The 25,243-nt window shown below is 38.9% G+C and overlaps 1 protein-coding gene across 5 annotated transcripts in view; it reads right to left on the bottom strand.

Annotated features, from left to right (window-relative positions):
- Positions 1-25,243, bottom strand: part of LOC144532418 (calcium-activated potassium channel subunit alpha-1a) — a 135,386-nt gene that overhangs the window by 26,009 nt on the left and 84,134 nt on the right. For 3 of the 5 annotated variants that reach the window (XM_078273148.1, XM_078273146.1, XM_078273145.1), the window contains exons 10-18: positions 20,060-20,170; positions 19,836-19,941; positions 19,374-19,456; positions 19,224-19,293; positions 18,185-18,340; positions 17,551-17,660; positions 17,315-17,383; positions 12,813-12,899; positions 12,638-12,714 (exon numbers count right to left, since the gene is read on the bottom strand). In XM_078273148.1, coding sequence (XP_078129274.1) covers positions 12,638-12,714; positions 12,813-12,899; positions 17,315-17,383; positions 17,551-17,660; positions 18,185-18,340; positions 19,224-19,293; positions 19,374-19,456; positions 19,836-19,941; positions 20,060-20,170 — 869 coding nt within the window. Of the gene's footprint in view, positions 1-2,899; positions 2,981-12,637; positions 12,715-12,812; positions 12,900-17,314; positions 17,384-17,550; positions 17,661-18,184; positions 18,341-19,223; positions 19,294-19,373; positions 19,457-19,835; positions 19,942-20,059; positions 20,171-25,243 lie in introns of all 5 variants that reach the window. The other 2 variants (XM_078273147.1, XM_078273144.1) reach the window with 1 other exon arrangement.

Here is a 25,243-nt window from a genome sequence, read left to right as displayed (position 1 = left end):
CTTCAAACCCATATTAGTACTTTGGTTAGAAATCAGTAACACAGCATGATATTAGTGCAAATCAATGTGCACGCTGCAAGCTGTGACTTCCAAGCATGTGGAAATTCATTATTGTCTGAGCACCCGTCCTAGGCTGTCACGTAATTCTGCTAATAAAAGATAAGAAATACAACTTTGCCTTCTAATAAAATGTCATTTCTATGACATTTCCTTTATGCAACTGGGCATTCGGAATAGCTAATATCACAAGCACTTTGCACTTTACAAATAATTCTTTCTCTAATACACTTTGAAAATACCACATCAGAAAATATGCATTCCTTGCCATATTGTTAGACAGAGTCCTTCTGGTTTAAACTTAATTTGTTGAAAGTAAAACCATAAGACTTCTCAGTTACACCCACAACAATACAATGAAATACTTCCCAGCCACTGGGTAATACAATCTTTTACAGTAAATAATTAAAAACTTAAGTTTATATTTCACCAAGTATCACAGTATTATTTCAAGTATCCTACGAATTCACATCTCCTGCAACATTTCTGAAAATAAATACTGATAAGCAACTCTTTTGTGTCAATTCTACATTCACGTTTTAGCACTCCTCAGTATGGAAGTCACCCATTGTAGACAGCAGCAGCCACTGCACTAGCAGGCAAATCCGTGCAAAGCAGCAGGAGCAACAACAGCAGAAGCAGCTCCAGCAGAGTGAACCGTCATGCAGCAAACACGACAAAATGAAGGGACGAGACAGGCGGGGTTACTGACTGATGCATCCCGCTAAGGGGGCAACCTACAGTGCCTACTGTGACTGAGCTGCATGGCATTACTGGGGTGGTAGCGGTATTTCACCGGCAGACTGCGGGCGCGGTTCAGCCGACTCTCAGCCAGGGATCTGGCCATCACGTCTCCAGGACCTGAGATACTGAGGCGCAGTTGCGAGGGGTCAGCCCCAGGCCCCGGCCCCATGGGGAGCAGACTTCCTTTACGGTTATTAACAAGGGGGATGTTGAGTTTGCCCGGGTTGAACAGAGGGTCCTGGTTGGGGTGCAAGTTGTTGGGAAGGAATGCATTTGAGGTGATGGAGGTGGAGTTGCAGCCGGTGGTTTTAACTGATCGCTTTTGAAAAGATGGCCTAACTTCATCCATTGCTGTCAAACAATGGAGAATAAAAAGTGTGAGAAAGTCTGTATTAATGCTCATGAATTAGTTAGTAATTAAACTATAGTGTTAAACTGTAGAAAATGAATTAGTGTTGTTTTTTGTTATATTTGTTTTAAATGCTATAATTGAAAAAGATTTCAGGGGCTATCTCCTAAAACAAAATTCATAATTTTACTGTACTTGACTTGAAATAAATATGTGAGAAATAAATGAGTGATAATTTATTAAAAGCCTGTATAAGGATCAAACACTTGTCTCTGTGAAAAAGATTGCAATCTTTCTCATTTCAGTTAAATAATTTCTTTAAGCCAAAAAAATCATGCTATAAAAGCAGGAATCATTCATCATTTAATTTTTTCTAAAAGTGGTGTTCAACAATCTCTTATGTACTTGGCACACGCTCTGACTGAAATGTTCACAGTGACAATTACTTTGCATTTGTGACAAACATGAATTAATAAGAAGTCTCTCTGTTGTCTCAGTTGCGCTACACTTTCTGGTAAAACAAAGCAGAGACACGGCTTGGCTAAAGCCACTCAAATCCAGTTTTATTTTAGGCATAATGTGTAGCACTTTGCTTTTACTTCAAGAAATATAAAACTAGAACTAATAATTTAAAATATTCCTTATTTAAAAACATTGTATCATTAAACATTAAAACAATTCATTTTGGATTGCGTATAGGAATTGATTCCAGACTAAACTAAACTATTCTCAAACACACAGATTTTTACTGTAACTTTGACAGTAATTACATTATGTCCATTGACAACCTGCAGTGTCTAATATAAGAATAAATACTCTGTGCATGTAGAAACTCACGTACACCTGATGTTCATCCAGCGGTCCCACCAAACACACACACACACACACACACACACACACACACACACACACACACACACACACACACACACACACAATCTGATTGAGGCTGCGGAGTCAACCTGTATGTTTGCATGTATTGAAGTGGTTGTAAAGTTGAATGGGAGTGGAGGAGCCCTGTTCCTCCCTTTGGTAGAAGGGTGGTTGGTTGGTTGGTTGTTTGGAGGATAGAGCATGCTTGGGTGGCCCTGGGCGATAAACAGACGTTTATCCCAGCAGTCAGCTGCCTCCTTGATTTACTGGGCGCCACCGATAGTTCCTGGATTCATCTGGCCCTTGTCAAACACGTGCAGCGTTAGAGAGTGCTCACCGGCCCTGGCAGGTCCACTGTGCATCCTGAACAACCCAGACGGCAACTGTCCCTTTCTGAAATGCTAATCACATGACGGTACTGTCCTTCGTGCAAGCCTTATCAGATCGTCGTGACCCAATATAAACTGGATGATGAGGCAGAGGAATAACAACTACGAGTGTTTACTTTTGTATGTGAGTTAAGCTGGCTTTGCCATTACAGTGTTTGCTGCATGAGAAAGCTTTGTTCTTCATCTGCATTGCAACTGCATGAAAAAGCTTTTTACGCCATGCGTTGTAATTTTTAAATATAAAACTAAAACTGATATTATGGCAGCTGCAATTCCTTTTAGGTCTCTTCTACGAGACAGCCACTATTTCAAAGACGAAACAAAAAATGTCTTTAATATCAATATGCTTAGGGAGAACAAATACATTGGATAAAAATATACATATAAAATGTTAGAAGTGACAAATAGCATAACTACAATTTATTCTTAACAAGAAGAGTCAAAAAGGAATGCATTTAACAATTATTTACCAAAGATTTAGGCCTACCTAAATTGCAATCAGCTTTGAATCGAACGCCAGCCTCTTTCTGACTTCCACTGTTCCCTGGTGTTGTAGCGCCATCTGCTGCTACATGCAGCACAATACAAAAAGAATATTTATGGAACTACATGGTATTATAAAAACACAAGATAATTTTGTAATTAATACCAGGAACTCATTATTTTAATTTCCTGTCAACATATGTTGAAAATTATCTAAAATAAAAAGTCTGTCTGAGGTAAACATTGAATTTAGCACTGGTTAAATTGTGTGTTTGCTTCGTCTCTGTATAAGACACAAGACAACATCAGAAGATTCTAAAGGAATAAAGGACAGCAAAGCAAATGCTAAAGCAGAGCATCAATACTATACGACATATTGAGGGGGTCTACGTCTAAACACAGAGCTGGAGCAGAATGGAGAAGGACAGAGAAACACACTTACGTGATCTGACATATCCATTATACTTATATTTGGCTGAGGAGAATGCAAAGACAAGTGGCAAGTCACACAGGGGGAGAAATGATGTAATGAAACAGGCACATTAGGAAATAGAGACATCAACATAAGCTGTGGATGGAAATTATATCAAATGTAACCATGATGAGGTTCTATCTATATAGTGAAAGGCATGAGGGCATAAACCATCAATTAAAGGTAGAATTAATTAAAATTATGGAAAAAACAAATGGTAGTTATGATAAAAGTATGGCACAATGGCACAAAATAGGCAGACAGGTGAATGAAATGTATTGTCCATTCTCAGAGTGAGCCATGCTTTTAGGAAAGTGTACTAAGCCAGTAATGAGATGTAATGACAGACTAGTGGCTGAAAAAAAAGCTCAATTTGAGGTTACACAGTTTGTTGAATCTACCACTGGATTCAACAACCTAAATGTTCCTTATTAAGAAACTAATTTAATGCTTTGACGTTCTACATTTTGATTTAAATGCAAGTGATAAACATTGTGAGGTCTGTAGATAGAACAAATAAAGCCACCATGGGGAACAAAGACAACAACTACATACTTGAGTGCATGTAGACGTCCAAAACACAGACAGCAGACACTCGCTACTCAAACGAGCCGCGCCAACAAAGCACAAATGCAAAGACACTTGATCGTTACATGCAGTCCACATCTCTTGCACAAATGGATTTCTTTTTTTTCTTTTTTTTTTAAAGGGAATTTTTACAATCACGGGTTCAATGCTACACTTTTAGATATCTTGGGTTGTTCTTTATAAAGGGTTGACTAGGGTCTCCTCTTATGCCATAACTATTAATTATCTGGGAATTACAGTTCATGCCCTTGACTGATGAGGTACTGAAGACTGGTACCGATAGAAGTACTGGTACAGTGTGCACGTGAACTGAGCTCTGAGCTGCTGACACTCCCCACTCTTTCCCGGAGTCTCTTCCAGCAGTAAAGGTCACAGTAAGGGCCCAGGGCTGGCCTATGACACAGATCCTCAAACAGGGACTCACAGCAGCCCTGGCATCTGTCTCTAGCAATCTGCCCGCACCACAGAGGCGGCAGACTAACTGGCTAGCATCTGGGGCGTAGCAAGGCGGCATAGGACAGAGGGTAGGAGGGGTGGGAGGGGGGGACCAAGCCTGCCTGGTGGACAGGAGCTGTCAGGGCAAGTTTGGTGATGGACCAGCAGGACTGGGAAAATGAAAATGCAAACATAATTTCCGTGTCAGAATAGATAAGGTCTCCAGCAATGAGATGCAGATGCACACACATGCACAGACACAGATATAGTAGTGCATGTAGTTACACACATATGCACGCATACACACACAGCCCAGAAGGCCATGGACTAGCCGAAAGCATCTTCCGAGCCCTGGGTCCCCAACCCTTGTCCATAGCCCAGCTTATAGAAGCTTTCAGCCTCTCCATCATATAAAACATGTCACGTCTCCAGCTTTTCTCATTGAAGGAAGCTGGCCGACTGCGATGATGGTCAGGTCACAAAAATAGACCATATGCAACTACTATACAAACCAAAAATAAATATCTAGTTCAGCTGCACTACTCAGAATAACTTCTGGGTAATACTTTAAAACTTATGTAGTTGAAGACAAGAATCAGTATACACAACCATACATAGGGGAACTCTCTTTCGTACCCTACTCTACCTACCTATTTAATGTGTGCTTTGAACTATATTTTTAACTTTTCACAATTGGTAGAAACTGCTCGCCTTTGCCCTCTTCTGTTCAATTTTTCCATCTTTTATCTGCAAAAGTTTTCGACCAAACTGCCTGACAAAACTGCAGAATTTTTATATGAATGATCTCGAGTAACAGAAGACTACAATGAATTAGTTATCTAATTGGTCAAGAGATGGGTATACTGATTTGGACAAGGGGTTTATCTATTTCACCAAACATCACATTACTCACTAAACCCCTTGAATGAGTCCTTATTTAAAATGGATATTAATCAAATATTGTATCAAATTTAAGTATTGCGTTTTTATTGTATTGCATTAAAGTCCATAAAGCAACACAGAGGTTAATGTTTACATCACTGTTAATGATGTGTCTGTGTCGCACTGTGTATTTGTGTGGTCTGAATGTGACTTGCATCAGAACACAGGTGCATTAAATTAAAGACTGCTATCCAAGAAATCAATTATCCAAGTGCTCGGGCTAGAAAAATCTGGTTCGGATGTACAAGAGCATGGAGTCACGATGGATAAAGATGTCTTATCCTCTCAGTCTGGTGGGGAAAAAAGAGAGGAAATGGGGAGAGGAAATCCAACAATCCCTGACTGACAAAGCCCAATGCACTCCTTTACTAAACTCACTTTGTTCAGACAAAATCAGAGTTAAAAAGGGAAAGAAATCTAAGACAGAGAAAGGCTTTCCTGAAATCCTACAGGGGGTTGAGGGAGAAGTGAGATCAGTAACCATGTAATGGCCAGTAATTGGTACCAAGGGATATCAGCGCAGGCCGAACTACAAGAGGCCAAACCAAACTCATCATGGCATGTTTGACACTAATCTAGGCTGAGTCGGCAGACACTGGGAGAATGTTGAGAAGGAAATCAGATCTGGATGTCTGAACCCAAGGCTTTGATAGCTAGGCCTACTGCTTCCATGTGTAATTGACTGACAATTTAGTATTTCCCATCCACTTAAAAGGAAAATCTAAAAGAAGGGCGATCTTCTTGTGCTTGTGGAAGATCTCTTCCACAAGCTTTGTCCTCCTACCTTTTCTTTATCAAGCCAACTATCGCTATTCTGTAGTTTTCATTTTGTGTATTTTCTTACCATACAAAACCTCTCTTAGCCCCATTTTTCTTTTGTTCTCCTTCCTCCTAATTATCCTCTCTTTTTCAGACTTTCTGTCCCAAAAACAGTGTTAATTGTGAGCAAAACTGCATGTGTTCATCTTGCTCTTGTTCTTCTCTAATTGCCTAAAAGAGTGAAAGGGCATTTCAGTTGCTTGAGATATTATTAATTACTTTCCTGAACCAGTGTCACCAATAAAAACACATTTTAATATCTGTGCAGGGCTCCTATAAGTATTTATCAGACTTTGCAAGAGTGTCAGAAATCTGAAACACTATTTCAAAGGTGATTTTCTCTTATCTTCGGCATTAAAGTGAAACTAAAAACTCAGCACAGTTGCTTGGTGAGGTAAAGTCAAAGGTAAAAAAGAAAAGAAAAAAAAGAAACGGAAGCAAATCTGCTTTAACTGAAAAATATACAAACTGAAAACAGTGTTAACTCAGATTTTTAAGGACTTTCAAGTTAAAGATAGAAGACAATAATTTAACAAACATTACCATTAAATTGCAGGATAAAAACTTATTAAAATAATACATTCCATTTTTGTGTATACATACAGACATCTTACCTTAAACAGTTCAAAACACATCAAATCCAATAGTGATATTATCACACAACTGCATGACTGATGCAGCATGCGGTAGCCACATGTCTAACACCTACAGTACTGTACAGTATAGCAGCACCACAGAGGCACACCACCACTTACCCACCACACATATGACACTTGTAAAATAAAACGAATAGTGTCAAATGAAAATGATGAATAAGTGAAAAATAGGGATAAAGACTTCAAATAAACTAGATAGATAGATAGATAGATAGATAGATAGATAGATAGATAGATAGATAGATAGATAGATAGAAATAATAATAAAAACTAAATAAATTCATGTACACCACAGCTACACAAACTATGGAGTCACGGTTAACGGATCACTTCACACAGACAACGTCACAGACATACACGTACACGTACAGTACCTCTGCATGGTACAATACACACCACAGACATGTAACAGCATGTGTTGGGCGGTGTAACTTACAGGCACGTAAAGTGGTTGCGCAATCATGAACAGAGACAGAGGAAAGTGGGTAGGCCCTCTGAAGGGTGTCCATGTTACTATGTACACTGCGTGACATGCAAGAGCAGTCTTGCTCTGAACAGCCGCAATCAAAACAACATGCCAGTTTCATTCGTTTGTAGACGGACATCTTGGCTACAGTCATGTTTTGGGATGAGAGGAGAGGAAAAGCAGCAGGTTAATGGCAAAAGGAGAAATATTCATCCAGGGGAAGTTGGAAGGTAACTTCATCAGAAAGTGCAAGCCTTAGCCACCTGCTCCCACAGACATGAGCCCCAAATTAACACAATCGAAGCACCGAGATTTATTTGAAAATCTAATTACTTAACCTCAACATGTCCTCCAATGATTTTTTTTTACTTTGTGTCTGAGAAAGCAAAATTTGAACACATTACAATATAACAATATTAATAATTGAATAATCATATGCCAGCGAATTATTTCCCAACCATATTGACATAGTCTGGAGAGGTCAAGCTGTGTGCTAAGGCTGTAACAGGTCAAAAGGCAAAACTATAACAGTGGGAAAGAGGGGTGAGGAGAAAGGAGAGATGGGAAGGAGGCATTCAGGGAAGAGAGGCATGAGCAATGTCTTCAGCAGCAAACCTAATACAATGTTTCATACATTTGTACATCCTCTGTCCATTTGGCTAAAGGAGTGGATCACGTACCTGTATCCATCATGCAGCTGTAGCGGCTCTGTCCAAGGCATTACACTATTCTAATGGCTAGACCGGCCAATTCATGCTACTGTATAATTAAACCTGCAGTTTCACTGTTCCACTCCCCAAGGGAAGCTTCAATCGAATGTGCATGTGTGCATAAATGGTGAGTCTAGACAAAAGATGTACATGTTTGTCATTTTTCTGTGAATCAATGTCAATTTAAAGTGAGACTTTGTAACGTTTGAAAGAAGAAATAACATTCTTCCTCTTACAGATGAAAAATCTGAATTCACAAGTAATGAAATGCAGCATTGCTCTGTTCATTACACTCAACAATACAGCCTTACGTGTCCTGGTATGACCAGTAGCATATGGTGGCTAATGTTAGCAAACTTCAGATAGATATTGCTGTGTAACAGAAGGTTTGTTTGTATCAGTGACAGTTTTAATTTTGATTGGTTGAGAAGCAGACACTATGTTGATTTTGAATTGTTAACTCATATTATTCATATGCCTCAAATTTATCAGATAAAAATACTGACTGGGTCATTCATTATATGTACTTTTATTTATTTTTTAATTGTCTTCACTCAATACATTCAGGGGAAAAAAACTTGCAAATAAGTATTGAGAGTCTCTCTTCTGGCATATCCAAATTCACTCTCATTGGATAAAATTAAGGGGAAAATGCATTTCAACATTACTTTTTAGCATTTGATTTAAATATCACACGTAATGTCTAAAACTCTAGGAGGTTAGGGATTGCAGGTCACAATGAAATGTGTTACTAAATACCATCAGTATGCCTGCATCATTACTGTACAGTATGTTTACAAGGATCAACACCAATACCATAATGATTGTATCAAAGTATTTAATTTATGTTTCTTTTCAATTATCGTCCTAAAAAATTGCCAGTTTGGAGACTAGGTGTTCTCATTCAGGTAAGACTGGATGTGAAAGTAGTATTACACAACAATCAAAAAACAGCCAAAAAACTGTAAGCAGCCACTTTCTGTCTTTGTGGTGTGTGTGTGTGTGTGTGTGTGTGTGTGTGTGTGTGTGTGTGTGTGTGTGTGTGTGTGTGTGTGTGTGTGAAGCTCTGAACCCCAAGGGAAGCGGGAGTGAAAGTCCTCAGAGTAGCACATCTAGATTGCTGTGACTCTGGGCAGAAACAGTCCCTGGTTCCCATTCTCTCATTACCAAGGTGCAAACAGACAGCAGACTAATACTGTCTGGCACCTTTACAAAGACACTTTCAGCATCTTTGACTCTGAGTCACATCGGAAAAGAACATCTTGAATGAAGTAATATGTTTCAGCTTTTGGCCAAAGAAAGAATGGTAAACGCAGATCATAAACCATGGGATTAAGGCATCAGGGACTGTTGTATCCTGTGGCATGCACATGTGCCTTATGAGCATGTAATACGCATGCAAAAAAACATAGTTTTGGTCCTAGCAACGAGGGGAGGTACAGAGATAACTGTTCACAGTGTTGAAACAGTTTGGGGGTATGTCAGACAAGGTGCAGCGAGGCTATCACTTCATGCTGAAATTTCTTAACGTCAGAGTTTTTGCCTAGGCATTCGGACCACATTATATGTATGTTTACAATGTAGATCATTGACGCATGGAAGGGGAATAATGGAAAACACAATACACACACACACACACACACACACACACACACACACACACACACACACACATCAACAATGTCTTTGACTTCACAAATACCCAGATTTTGGCCTAGAATGATAAGGTGTCCATTTCAGGGCACTCCTGATTAAAGATTAGACATGACGGCTGCCCTGATCAACTGTCTGCATGGGTTTGATAAGTCACCATCTCCTCCAAGGCAATCCACCAAGGCACAATATACTCAAACATAAGCTATCAGGGCGCTATGTTGAATACAAAGGATGTCCCAAAGAAAGCACCATTCTGATATACATGTCTCCCCCCAAGGCTTTCTTATTCAGCAAGAGTGCAAGGAAAAAGTATACTGTTCTCAAGAGCTGAACTTTTGAGCGATAATAACAAACACAGTGCACAGTAGCTTAGTGCAGAAAAGTGCATAAGAAAAATGTTTAGTTTTTTTCCTTGGAAAAGCAGCCTTTCTGCACAAACAAGCAGCCTTCGACAAACCCCAACTACACCATATTATATAAACAAAACATTAGAACTACAAAGTGATGAAAAAAACTCAGGAAGATGCATTTGTAAAACTGCAGATTCAGTTTTTGATTACATTTATTATCCCAATGCACAGAAACACACAGATTTGATCCTTGCATTTTCGCTGAACAGGTTTCAAGGGATTTAAGTTTCCTCTACAGAAATCTCCATTTAAATGCTGTCTTATTGGACATGACTCTAGCAGGACACCACCATCTAGTGGCAATCTAATGCGAAGACAATTATTACTGTATTGCTAGTGGACTTCATCCAGTGCAGAAAGTAAAAAAAAGGGCCCAATAACTGTCCTGATTTGAAATGCACAACACTGGTGAGGTGACATTTCAATTCTGAGAGGAACTGATGATCTCTGAAACCTCAGCCAGAGCAGGGCGAGCACCCAGAGTTTAGAAAGGGGCTTGAGATCACAGAGAAGTGGGGCGAGGGGGAGACCAGATTGTTTTGATTGTGTTTTGGCATCCTAGCTCGTTAGGATTTGCAGAACTTCCCACAAGGACATTTTCTGCTCTCTGAAAGTACAGCCACACACAAAACCTCTTTTGACAGAAAGCAGATTAATTTAAACCTCAGTGGTTCTTGTTAATTTCCCTCCGCTTGTGTTAGCTCTTCTAAATCTATGATTATTGTACAACATCTCAGATTTTTATTACGTTCCTTCTGTACCTTCTTGGAGCATGACACTATAAGGAGGATAATCATGGGTAATGACATAAGACTTGCAGCAGATTGGCTTCCAAATGCCAAATATGAGTTTGGTTTGATGATCAAATAGTGAGGAAAAACTGTAGAGCTCACCGGCCACATCCGATTAAGTCACACTCTATTTAATTGTCATTTCCAACTAGTAAGAGCATCAGCTGACTGGGCCTATGATGAGGAGGCCTGATGCTGGTGTGAGTTTGATTTCAGCGGTTTAGGTTTTGGTCTGGTCTGAGCACAGTGTATAAATGAGAGGCGAGGAGAGGGATGCAGAAGCTACACTGTTACATGCAACATAGATACAGTATACTATTTGCTGAAGAGGAGAAAAAAAGAACACTTGCACTGCACTCTGGGTAGTACAGCCATTTTCTTTTTACTCACAATAAATCACTACCAGTGAGCAGTAAAAATAAAGTGGCGTTTTCCAATGGCAGCAGGGAAGGAAATACATCAAAAGTGTGTCACTGGTCATACAGAAACATGGGGAAAACAACAGAAGAGAACATAACATGATAGAACAGAACATACTTTAAGACAGACTTCCATTGCAGTAATGGAACAGTCATCTTTCTAAATGCAACTCTCTTGTTGGAAACTAATAAGATAAAACATAAACTCTATGTCCATCACCCGGGTCTAAGACATAAAGATATAAAGAAAGCAAACAGAAGTCAACAGTTTATCTAAATAAAACTTGAGTCTGAAAGGCCTGTTGATTCTACTGAGCTGTGAGAGAAAGAGATTGTCTGAATAATTGAAATGACACAGACAAAAGAAGGAAATGGTCGGTGTGGATTTTAAAACCAGGCTTTGTCTGTAACAGGCTGCTTACTGTAATTGTCTGTGACATTTGGGGAAATATGGGATATTCACCTGAATTATTTGTCCAGTAGCTAACATGTCCTGACAAGTGACTAGGTCAGGTTATATCCATGTGCTGTCCCTGCCTTAATGGTAATGTTATGTCTGTATAAACAAAAGGGGGGAAACTATCCATTCGACAGGAGCATTTGCAAATTGTCAAAAAAAGTCTAAAATGTAACAATTTAACAAAGAGCACAGTGACTGAGCTCAATACTCTCAAAAAGAGCATTTGCATTTGAATATAATACAGTGGGTCATATCCACTAACATTTTAAATATTACAGAGAAAAGCTCTCAGGCAGAAAAGCTATACATCTTAGTATTCTGGTTCATACTGAATATCTAATTTAGGTTTCTCATGCATGAGTGGGATAAGGACTTACAGTATATGCATTAATGTAAATAAGTGTGTCAAACATCAATAGGATAGTGGGATTTACAGTATGCAAACTCACTGATCTTACTGTAGATTTTTTCTTTTTTTGTCTGTACAGCTGTCAACTAATACAATTTCAATTATACTGTAGATTTCTCATTCATTTTTACCTCTGTAAATTTCATTAACTACTATACATTCACAGTTTGTGTGAAAAAGCAGTAATTTAACCAAAAAGAAAACTCAAACATGACAACACCTACATTTTGACTTAGAAAAAACAAATCACATATTGATGATGATAAGCATAATGAATGTTATGGAAGTTCAAATGGAACCAATATAAACACTTTCCTAAGGGTATAATGGTGTGACAACATATACTGTATTACCTACAGTGTCATGGTACACAAGAACAATGACACAATGAGAGGTATTATATGTTCAAACTAAGTATAACGAGACAGACAGACCCACTGGAAGGTTTTGGAGTGAGAGGAAGGGAAGGAGGGGTATCGATGGGGCGAAATAAAGGCACAGCTACTCACGTCGTTTGCAGGCACACTTCTTGATCCGTTTAGGGTCTGTGATGTCGTCATGACAAGCTTTGCAGTAGAAAAATGCCCTAAAAGTGACACAGTAAAAATGTTCAGCACTGAGAATGATCAAACTACCTATTTTACATAATTAGTGATCAGCTGTTCATCAGGATGGCCAGATTACCTCTTTACTTCTTTGGCATCACTGGCGATAAAGAATCCCAGTGTTCCCTCCTGCATCTTGACATGGTTGCCCGGGTTGATGAGGATGCTGGGTAATCAAAAAAATAGACACATCATGTTCATTAACGTCTGAACAACACTCTCATGCAAGCTCATGCACACAACATGCTAATCAAGAGGAATGTTACACAGACTTGTTGAAGCCGTTAATCGGACCTGCACTTCGCTTATCTGGACTGTTTTTTGATTTTTTTTTTTTTTTGCATTATTCTCAACACATCATCCCTGCTAATCTTTTAAGAGCTTGGTTTGTGTCCTACATGTTATCATAAACACACCTGCTCATCTGTTTTAGGGCAATTTGCTGATGTGATACTCACATGGATGGACAGAATGTACAACAATATGATCGCACATTTAATTTTAATTCTTTTCTTTACAGAGAGGTATATGAGTAGAGAGAAAGAATGAATTAAAATTATGGCTATGGAGTGGTTTTAGTGTCAGCACTCGAATACAGTCATTTAGTCAAAACAAATGTTATGATGGCCACTGAGACATGGCTGTAGTACAGAGAATGTACAGTAAGAGTTGTTATCTGGGTTAGTAATTGACAGTGGGATGCAAGGGAATGAACAGCGCTATTTCTTGCTGATACTAGGCTGATTCTACTCAGTGACTCTGCTATAGTCTATAGGCCTGCTCTAGGAAAAATTAAAGTCCAAAGGTGGATTAACCCACATTAAAAACAGTACTGACTGTGCTCCATTTCATTATAGTGTGAAAATAATTAGAATGCATGTCCAGCAATGTCAATATTGACTTAAAATGTTATATTATATTAATTATAATATAGACACATATATTAAAAAATATTAAGGCATGCTGAACAACAGCTGCACTTTAAATAAATATCACAGGATATGTTAATCAAACCATTTTTATTATGAGAGGGAGTATGAGTTTAATACCCTAAGCACTTTAAGTGACTGGCTGTATCATTCCCCATTAATTAGACTGAGACAAAGAGTAGACACCACACACACATACTGTATGCTCACACACGCTCACACACACACACACACACACACACACACACACACACACACACACACACGCACACACCCTGGTCATTAATGGTTACCTGTGGGCAACAATCATCAATGATGTGAGTGTGAACTAAGAAATCAAAACAGTGAACCCACAAACCTTTAAGGGTCACACTCCTTCAAAATACAACAAGCACAGAAGAAAGATGATGAACTATCGATGTTTCTATTTTAAACTAAAACTTTTGTCAATTTGTGACTATAATACTTATCATATGGCTCACAAAACTACTGTCGGTGCTGGGGCAACGTGTTTCTAACCAACGTGATTCAAATCTTTTTATTTTTAATAAATATTTTGTTACATTTTAGTTACTAATTTTGAAAAAGTATGTTATTTGTGTAGACTCAGGGCAGAAGTAAAGTAGTACATCTGAGAAAACATCTTCCTACATCTTTCCTCTGGGCTCTGGAAAAGGTTACATTGGAGAAAATGAACAAAAATATTAAAGGGAGCAATTGAATCCATAAACATATCGGGCTGTGATCAAATTGCACCAGTCATGCAGTTCAGATTTTGTCCTTCCATTTTTCTTGCTTTTACAATAAGTAAAATAGCATCTAACATTCACTCAGATTGAATGGCCCCCAGAGAAGTAAACAGGCGTTATGCCTGGCATGCTCTTTAGTGAAAATAAATGACAGAAACAGATCAAATCAAGACATCCACAAACATTGCTGCCCAAATCTGAGATTGTACAGGAGTTTCTATACAAGACATGTTTCTTCGGTCCGGGGCAAACTGGTGAATAGAAGCTTAAAAAGCATCAAAACCTCATATTGTGAGCAACAAGGCAAGCATCAAACACCTTATGTGATAGTGTCATAGCATGCAGTTACCATACAGCATGAAGAGGACAATACTCAAACAGAAAGGCATAGCCACTGCAGTACAGTTATAAAGACAGATACGTAGATGCAGACGGTTGCAGTAACTTCTGTGCAGTTGGATTGTTTCTCAAACACCAAACTGACAGGAAGTGACCTCACTTAAGAACATCTACTCGAGAGACGCACAGTGATGACTGTACATAGTGGCTGAGACGCTCACGCACATTCACAGACAAAGTCTCCCTCTTGAGGTAATCACACATAAACCAGACATACCGACATGCACAGATGGATATACATTTAGCACTGAACATGAGAGGGTGATGGAATGCAAACGTGAAATGTGGAGCACTTGTGAACATTGCAGGCTGTGGTAATTAAATTTCAGTTTGGATAAACCTAATGTTATCCAAATTCAACAGCTCCATGCCTTTCCTAGTGTGTGAAATAATAAAAAAAACAAAGGTTGGTGAGGTGCTGCTGGTGTAATAAAACCATGAAGAAAAAGATCAGCCACTGCCTACAGCAATGGCGGATAAGCAGTCAATTTATTTCAAAATTAAATCCAAATGTAGAACAACAGATTATAAGTGCTTATCGACACCACATCTGAGGTCTAAGATATGTGTATACAAACTCCTCACTGATTCTAAGTCAAAGAACTATGAAGTACTGATTTGGAATAATTTGCTTGGCAAAGCAAACATACAGTAGGGTAACAACTGAGAAACACTGAAAAAGAACTGAAAGTGAGAGAAATAAACTAAGCAAAGGACTGGTAAAGGACAAAACTGACATGATCACATAAGAGGTAGATATGGTGAGGGTGAGTGTTTGGCCTTGGTACACTGACAACAGCAAAGACAAAGAAACAGAACTTCTACAAACATGTCCAATTTATCTATCCTCTCTTTGCCTGCAAAGAAGTTAGTGCATTAAGCACAAGGGACACCATAAAAAAGAGTCGGAAAAAGAGGCCTGTGAGATAGTGTTTGGAAAAATATCCTTGGGGAAACTCCCAAAGTCAGAAGCTTTAAAGTGATGATTGGAGATTGGGTGGAACTTTGCACGTAAGATAAGGTAGAGGGCATACCGCTTTCGGCTTCTGCAAACAACAAGAAAGAATCTCAAATCAAACAGTTATCATGAACATAAAAGAAGAGGAGAATATGACCGTAATGTTTGCCTATTTAGTAGGTACACCTTATATGGCAGCAGCATGTAGTGCTGTACAGACACACAATTCAGTTATTTCATGCTAATCCGATGTTGAGGTCCATGTACCTAAAAAAAAGTTTGTTTAATTAAAAAAAAAAAAAAGTTTGATTTTAAAGGTGATTATCTTTCGACAATGGCGTGATTAATTCAAATGGCAGGTACATCTTCCAGAAAAAAACTGTAAGTATGAGGACAATTGTGGCGTCATCAAAATCATTACAAAAAAGTATTTTCAATAACTTAAACTAGCTTGAAAGAATTAAGACCACAGACACACAAAAAATGCGCACTGGGATACATTCTAGTGTTGGATCAAATATGTACACAATTAGAAATGTCATCATGTCAAAATAATTAGTGTTGGGTTTTAGCTTGTAATGTCAAAATGACCATCATTTGCCATGCAGCCCTGCCAGTACACAAAAACACTTGACACATGAATAGGGAAGGGTGGGTGGGATTTGGCAAGAGAGATTACTGAGAAATAGTACTTCATGTTGTTATTGGTGATAAGACTGACACTGATGTAGAGTTAGTGGTTATTATACAGACTGAACAAGGACACAATAGAATCAAGTTAAGGAAAAACATGAAATTTAAATTACACATGAAATGATGTGCAGCAAATGTGTTGTTTAGGTGTGAATGTATTTCTGAATTGACAGCACAATATAATCAAAATAAGACAAAAAAATGTTTTGTGTCATTCCAGTGCAGTTATCTCATACTTGTCTGAAACCAAGTTTAAATTTCAACCAGATCTTTTACATTTATTCCTGAATACCCGCAAGGTATGATAAAAGTATCAGACTTGTAGCTACTAGTAATATCAGTCCCATTTACTTGTTTGCCAAAATATAACAGGCTGTTTCAAAAACATATGAAAATTCAATAACATTTTGAGGAATGTTAGGCCATGAGGGCAATTATTAAGTTATTACTTTTTGGTGCAGATCCATGATTTCTTTTTGCTGAGTTTTTAAGATGGTGAGAAAGAATGTTTTTGAAAAATGTCTGCTAATTTTTCATGTACCACCACACTTTAATGAAAACTGATGTCCTACTATAATAAGAAACAGAAATTCAAGACTGTGCAGCCTTGGCAGAGGTATGTGCTCTCTGAGTGTGTTCTAATTGTGTTATTGTGTGAACAAATGGTCAAATTGGCATGCTAGCATTCAAGTGTCATTCATCAACTTAATGTAATGGGAATATCAACTGTTATTAAAGCTGCAAAGAGGATTTGGGGAAAAATATAAGATAGTTTATCAGAAGAGTCACACAGTAGTTCACTTTTAACACATTTGTACCCGATGTTAGTGGTAGAAAGATGCGATAAACAAACCTGCTCTCTCTCTGCTCAGACTTGTATTCGATGGCAATAAGCAACAGCTTCAGCTTCACGTAACACAGCCTGTAAAACATGTGCACTCATCAGAGGACAGCAGTGTATAAGAAAATGACTGATGTGTTCAAACACTTTTGAAATCCACATCTCATCTTTCTTTCTTCACTTCAGAATTGTTAGATATACCTACCAGTGACAGTGGGCTTGCTGAGTGAGAAAAGAGTGATACTTACTCACAGATAGTGGGGAAGGTGAGGCCGACAAAGGCACTGGACAAATACTCTGTGTACATCTCATTAGCCACCCCTTCTAGGTAATACTTCTGCCATGTGTCCTCCTCAATCTGGCAAAAAACAAGCATGGAAAACTCACGTGAGGATAAAAAAGGAAGAAAAAAAGCAACACTGCTTTTCTTCCAATAGTGGCCCAATGTGGTCTGCAGATGTTCCACTGCAAAACATCAGCCTGGTCATTATAAGCTGATCCATCATCTCTATGACAAGAGAACAGTGCTTTGATAAAGACAAACACCTCTTCAATTTTGAACCACAGAAACACTGAACAGATTCCATATGAAATGTCGCAGTAAAATATGATGTGCCAGGACGACTGAAAACACTTTAATGGACCCCTTTCTCTGGACAAAGATGTCAAACTTCTGCCAGGGAACGTAATGTGTTTGATAGATCTAGTCCATCTGTCAGCAGGGAACCTACTGTATCCACTTAAAGTAACCTCACCTTCAATCCCTAAATAAATCATCTAATTTACAAAAATGCAATGTGAGAATTCATTCATCCATATTACTTTAGTCTGTTCAGAGGGAGTGACTGACACAAGGCAAGTTAATCTTGTCCTCTGTGTTACCTCAATGAAGGACCTCATAGAAAAGAGGTTGGCTAGCATGGTGGACAGGCCCTGGGCCAGACAGCTCTGGGCTATGAAGCCTGCCTTCAGCTCCGCCAGGCAGATAGCATCATCACCCTCCTTCCAGTTCCAGCTTGGAATGTTCAGCAGATGGGCCTTCATCACATGAAAGACAGAGGAGGTCACAAGATACAGAAAACTAAGCAAATGATTCATATTTCTTAAAGGAATACTTTTACACATACACTTACACTTTACACAATACACTTTCTGGTAGAAAGTTCCTTTCTATAAGGAGATCAATACCATTCTTATGTTTGGACGGTAAGTACAGAGCTACAGCCTGGCCTGGCTCTGTGGCAGTTGCCAGGGAACCAGCGGATGTGCGAGGAAGTTACTTGGCCCAGGCAAGAAGTAGACCAGGGCATAATCCCTCGTATAATGGCAAATTGTTGGTTTTAGAAATTGTTCCCAAAATGTTGAACTTTTCCTTTAAATTATTATAAAGCAATGTTACATCTGCTAAGAAGGCAGTCATTTGATAATAAATCATTCATTTGTCATTTACATAAACAAATGGTGTCCCAGTGCAACCGTCGATGAGTGTAACAATTGTGCGAAAGGCTAAATTTAAGGGGTGTCAGTTTCAAAAATGCTACCATAAATGAGTGATTATTTCGTCAAAATAAATGATATAAATACCTGTTTACTTTGGTGTTAAGCAACACAGTAACATATTTCACTTTCATGATAGTCGCCATTAAATGTAGCAATCAAAAAGGTCCATATTTGCATGAATTGTCATGTCCTTCTGAAGTCAAGGGACCAGGTTGGCAATGAAGTGAGTGGTCACCCGTATGACAAATGTTGCTATGAGTTATCCAATGATGAAACCAACTACTAAAACCACACAGTTCTTTGGCAGACAGGGTTGCGGGTTAACCACTGTTATAAATGTTCTGTCTTGTGAGAGAGAATAAAGAGCAGTCAAGATCAGGTGAAGCAATCTTATATATCGTAGGGCACCAAAATGGCTTACCTTATTGTGGTACTGTAACATCTGTGTGATTATTCTGATCTTGGGATGGTAGTTCTTGATCGAAATAACCCTAGAAGATGAAAAACAGGCACAATGTAACACCCTATCTTGTCAGTTTTGACTGATTTCAAAGTCCAGAGGATACAATACCTCATGATGTTCGAGGCATCTTCAGCATCAGGATCTGCACAGTATTTGTTGGCTAGGATTAGGCAGGCATCTGCTGACTCGATCTTTGTGAAGAGAACCAAAGAAACAAGACATATTTACATGTCAGTACTTATTAACACACACTGCGTCTTTCCCACATAAAATTAAACAAATTAGTGGGTTTAACTTTGGCCAGTTCCAATAAGTCATACTTCTGATAAAAGTGCCTCATACTTTCTTTTTCCCTTTTTCTTTTCTCTTCTGTGTCTATCCATTTTGTTTAATATAAAAAAAATTATCCTGCACTGTTCCTCTGCTCTCAATAACCACTGAAAACCTTAAAATGATTTACGAAATGTAATTTTGCTCTTAATCTGTCAAACTTTATCTACACTTAAATTCAACAACCATCTATAATGTTACGTGATTTCATCTCTCCAAGAGTCCCGTCACTGACTGTACCTTCACTCTGGCGAGATCGTGAGGGTTGAGAACAGATCCCTGGTAGAACTCTACTTGGGTAAAATGGCGTTTGAACAAGGCTTCCAGCTCAAGATTAGGGGAAATACTAGCACACAGAGAAAAGAGGAGAGGGGTTAGCGTTCCTCATATACAATGCCTGTGCATTGTTCCAAACATTGTGTTCTGCTAACCTACAATAGGTGAGGAAGAAATAATGAACTTACTTATGGAGAAAAACAATTTCAACATTGACATCATCCCTGTCCTTGTGTAGGAAGTCTTTGAGGAAGTTGGAGACACTTTCGAGGGTAATATGACCACAGACCACAATATGCCTGGAAGGGGGGAAGAAATCATCTTGAGTGGGCAGCATAAATCACTTCAGACACTGGCATGTCTCCCAAAGATAATCATTCAAACCAAAGCACTCTAACGTCTAACTCAAATATAGACTGAAAAAACGACATACATGTCAAGAAATGTCATTTCAAAGCAAATAAGTAACCGAATTATATCTTGTTTACCACAAAAGGGAATATTTTCCCCCATGTAATGAAAGTGGTTAAATTCTGCACGACAAGTGCAATCAAACACTCAACTTTGAACCACTTTAGAAAATCTAATATATAATCACACAGCCCACAGTGGTTAGATTGTCATCCGTTCTCAATATAAAAACTGTCCCTTTGGCCAAACCACCCCTTCGTGAGCTGAATGGATGTTGACAAAGACATGTACATCAATGTGCTTGTGCTTTTATACAGAACATTACTAAAGACTTTCAAAGTGATTTGGAGGCCTGTGGTTGACACAAATTCTAAACATGACCTCGGAGTATTTGACGGGTCCCCTGGCAAAATATGTAGCACATTACAGCAGAGGGATCTGTCAGATGGTGCACAGGGCTGATTATGGAAGTTTGAGGTTAGATTGGAATGATTTTGGAGTTGAGGTTGTGTCCCTGTTTGTCCTTTGACTGCACTGTAGGCCAGAGTGATCAAGTTCAAAGGTCAGCTTCACAGTTATATCAACAACTTTATGAGATGAGTCATTTGGGCAGTTTGGATGGCTACTGTCCAAGTCTTAAACTTTTAACTTTATATTCTGTCAACAATCAAACTTGTGGTGCTTCTATAAATGTTATGTGTCCCAAAACCTAATAAATCTTAATAATAAAAATCATTTAATAAATAAGTAGAGGTTATTGTTAATAAAAACAGTTGGAACTCAGCCACGATATGGTTATAATAGGCAATTTAATCATGCTAATCTAGTGGATTTAAGACACTTTATATGCTTCATTTAAGTAAGCTGAGCTACCTTTCTGGAGTTAAAGTTAAATGTCACCAAGTCTTTTGCCAAACCCCTAAATGAGAAATCCAAACATGCCCAGTAGAATCCAGCCCTTATATTGACATGGATTAGTGTAGACACTCGGCAGACACCCTAATTACCCTATGGAGACCTGTAAGGCAATCTGTGTAATGACAATGGCCTTATCCACTACAGCAGGATGTGCCAGGAGACAAATGAACCACTTTAATTTTGAGTGCCTGGATACTGGACAGCTTTGCATTTAACACTATGGGTATTGGGTTACTCTTTCCTTAAATATAAAAAAAACAATGTGGTCATATGTGTTCATTGTTCAATGTCTTATGATCAAACTGGATTTGCCTGCTTCAAACCATTAACATACTCTTATACACAAGAAGGAGGCTCTGGCGAACACATTAACCTTTAAAAGTTGACGTCTAAAATTGTAGAACATTACTGAAATCTGACTCAGTTTGGCAGGTTTAAAAGAAACAGATATTTATTGATGCTAGATGAGAGCCATAGTCCAAATCCGTGCTCTCCTATTCTGTACCAGATGGACCATGCAGGGCTTAACTGAAGTGGACTTGGCAAAGTAATGTGACAGACATATTGAGAGAATGGCAGTTTGTGGATGTTGCAGGACATAATGGTCTTCGCAGATGTCGCCTCTGTCCTTTTAAGAGAATCTAATGAGCAGCCGTGATTGCATGGTTGGCCAGAGTTGAGCAAAGGGCCGTGTGGTCTTACAAGCTGATGAGCTGAGATGTCTGTGGGCAGCCGGCAGTATTTGGAACAAGAAGTCTCTCATTTCAAGAGATGAAAAACATCAGTCACGTTTTCCTATTCCCGGTATCCAGATGCCCTTCTGCAAGGGTAGAGGGACTATACAGATTTATATGGCGTAATATTTGGTTTGTGTGGGTCCAGCATTAAATTATGAATCTTAGACACACACATACACACACACTAGGTGTAGTAAGTGACTTATCAGCAAAGCAAAACTGTCTTCCTCATGTATCAAACTTTGTTCCTACCACTAATTTGAGTCTCTGTATTTAAGACGGAAATGTTGTTGAGATATTATGCTTCACTTGATAGACGTCATTAAAGTCGGCATGCCCTTCTCTGAGTTTTTCCCCTTTCAGTGTGCCAATAGTGGCATCAAATTGAACAATGAGATCATTGGCTAGTTAAATAGGATATAAGAAAAGGATATCTTAGATAATTCAACCATTTATAATTGCTTCATGAACCAAAATACCTCCCCTCTGGTTAACCTGATTGTACGGTACAGCTTAAACTATAGACATAACTGGAAGAAACAAATAGAGCACTTCAAGGGCACATTTTTCTTTACAAGAAAATCAAACACATCAACCCAGAAACAAAAACAAAGTGTGGCAGACAATCACATTAAATGCAAGAGACAGAGCGTGCACACAAAACATGCAATCAGGGAACATCCCAGGATGTCACTAGGGATGCACTGAATACAAAATTAACAAACACAGAGCTCAAACATCAGCAACAGAGGTCACTCACTTACTGCTCTAATCCTTAGGTCAGTGATGAAACTTAGTGCAAGAATCATTGTCAAAATGTTGCAATTTATAAAACTTAGTTCTTACTTTATTTTTGTTTTAAATGAAATTGCATCTCCTTTTAGCAATGTCAAGAGGTGTGCAGATATATATAATGCACTTTGTCTTTAAAGTGCAATAGTATGCAGATTCTTTGGAAACTTGTATGTTTTACCATTATGTAAGCGTGTGTTCATGCCTGATAGTGTAGGAGTCTCTGGGCCTGCACGCCTCAAGTTGCTAAGCCTTACAGAGGACTTTCAAAGGTGTATGTCAGCGTTCAGTCAGGGTTGAAGTTTCCATGCCAACCCCTCTGTTGAAGTTGGGGCTAATGGAAACCATAGAGCCATAATGGAAACCACAGAGCCCTGACTGCAGTGGGCGCCAACTGAATGGAACACTTGTCATTATTTTATCAGCCTACGTAGGCATAGTGCTGTCATTGCGCTCACGGGTGTATGCTACACTGCACACAATACTATAAGCAACACTAGCATGAAACAGATATTTAGAACAGATCCAGTGTGAGTCCCTCTCACTTCCAAATAACCTTTCAAATGACAGCGGCAAGGCAGCGAGATGAAATAAGGGTTACATTTAAAATAGTTCACAATGTATCATGACCTCATTGTTTGTGAGCTCTGCAATCAGTCTGATACTTGTAATCTCCTAATCTCATTTCCATGATGGACTTTTTTTGTGCTGACAGCTGCTAAATAACTGAACCCCGATGGCAATCCACATGACAAAGAGGTTTTGTCTGTGTCAGGTCCTATACATGTAAACACCAAACACATATACATATCTAAATGATTATGTAAAGAGCCTGGTGCCACTCTAAGCCTGTGTGTTTGGTGGGTATCTTCTGATTGTAACCATATGTTTGTACTGTCTGACCAGAGAGAAAAATGGAAGGGGGGGTGGAAAGAGAAAATAAAGTGTGTGGGAGAAACTACCCTCAGCTTTGACAAGGGCTTCTCTCAACACCCATCTGTGAGACTGGGCTGAGGTCACTGGCCAAACATAACATTTCATCAATCTTATCTCAATGACAGGCATTATCATTACATTACAACATTATCGAACAAAGGCTTTTTTCCAATGTCTCCTTCTACTGCTGACTCGCTAGAATCCGCCCTGCTGAACAGTGCGACTGAAACCGATGGGAGCAAGATTGGAAGAGAAACGGAGTGAGAAAGAGAAGGCCGCATAGTAGTAGATGTTAAGTGCCATAGAAGAAAATTAAAAGAAAACAGAAGAGAAGAAGGAAGAAGTCTACCCTCCATGTTCTGAACACACCACATTTGGATTAAAATAAGTCTGTGTGCTGAATATCAGTAAGGTTTGAGCCACAAGAAGAGGAGAACAGTACAACACAATAAGTACTTTGGTGAAGTTACCACATTGTCACACATACTTCACTGTGCACTGGAACTTCTGCTGGGAGAGGCCAATTACACATATATATAAATAACAAGAGTTTCTGGAGACAAACTCCACCACACACAACACGAGGACCAGGCGAGCACCAAGAACCAAGCAGGCAAAGCAAGCCAAAAGAAATTGAAAGCCTCCACTGGGAGCGAGGCATCCAGCATTCAGGGTGTGGGAGCTGACTGAAGATCAAGGCCAGAGTCATGTCAAGCACTGATGATGCGATGGGCTAGCGGTGACAGACAACAGGAAGATGGCTTTTTCATGGAGTTCACAATCAATGAAAAAGCCACATGACTGCAGGTCATAGAGAACATGCCAGAAATTATGCAGTTACAGAAAAGTAACTCCATAAAACATGCAAAAACAAACTCAAGCAAAATGAAACATGAAAAGAAATGATATCCTGCAATGGTCATTGAGATTGATGATGCTTCAAAAGACCACCAATAATAATGAACTTGCAGATGTTTAAATCTTTCTATTTTCTTGTGGAAAAAAATCCTTTAGAAGTGGATAGTAGGGGTTTCATGACTATTTTCTTTCATTTGTATGTATTATGTACTAATTCATCCCTATGGGCAATATTGTATTAATTAGGGGCTAGATAAGAAATGGGACAACACATAGAGCACAGATATATTGCATAGAAGCACCACAGGTTGGTACACTGCAAGTCTAATGTGTAGTAGTCATGAAAGCTCTATTTTCCAAATTAAATTAAAGTGCAACACAGGATGTTTCAAGGAGGACAAAGAAAGAAAATGAACGGCACACAAATGACTTCAGGAAAGCTCTGAGTGAAAGACAGATAGAGGCAGATATAGATATAGGTAGACAGAGAAAGAAGAAGATAAGGACAGACAGAGAGAAACAGAGTAAAGACAGAGTAAAGGAGCATGGACATGTGTGTCCTAATGGCCAAGGTCTCCAGTCACGCAGTGTGAATTTACGTTATAAAGTAATTTTACTGTTCTACAAACAAAGTCAAGTCAACTAACCCCCAGTAACTATAAACTTCAAGGGGGTGCACTTGAGTCACACAACCACACCTTGTCTGGATTTCAACTTACT

Source organism: Sander vitreus, chromosome 17, assembly GCF_031162955.1.
Source record: "Sander vitreus isolate 19-12246 chromosome 17, sanVit1, whole genome shotgun sequence".
In the NCBI taxonomy this organism is placed as follows: domain Eukaryota; kingdom Metazoa; phylum Chordata; class Actinopteri; order Perciformes; family Percidae; genus Sander; species Sander vitreus.
This window is presented reverse-complemented; position numbering and strand designations above follow the sequence as displayed.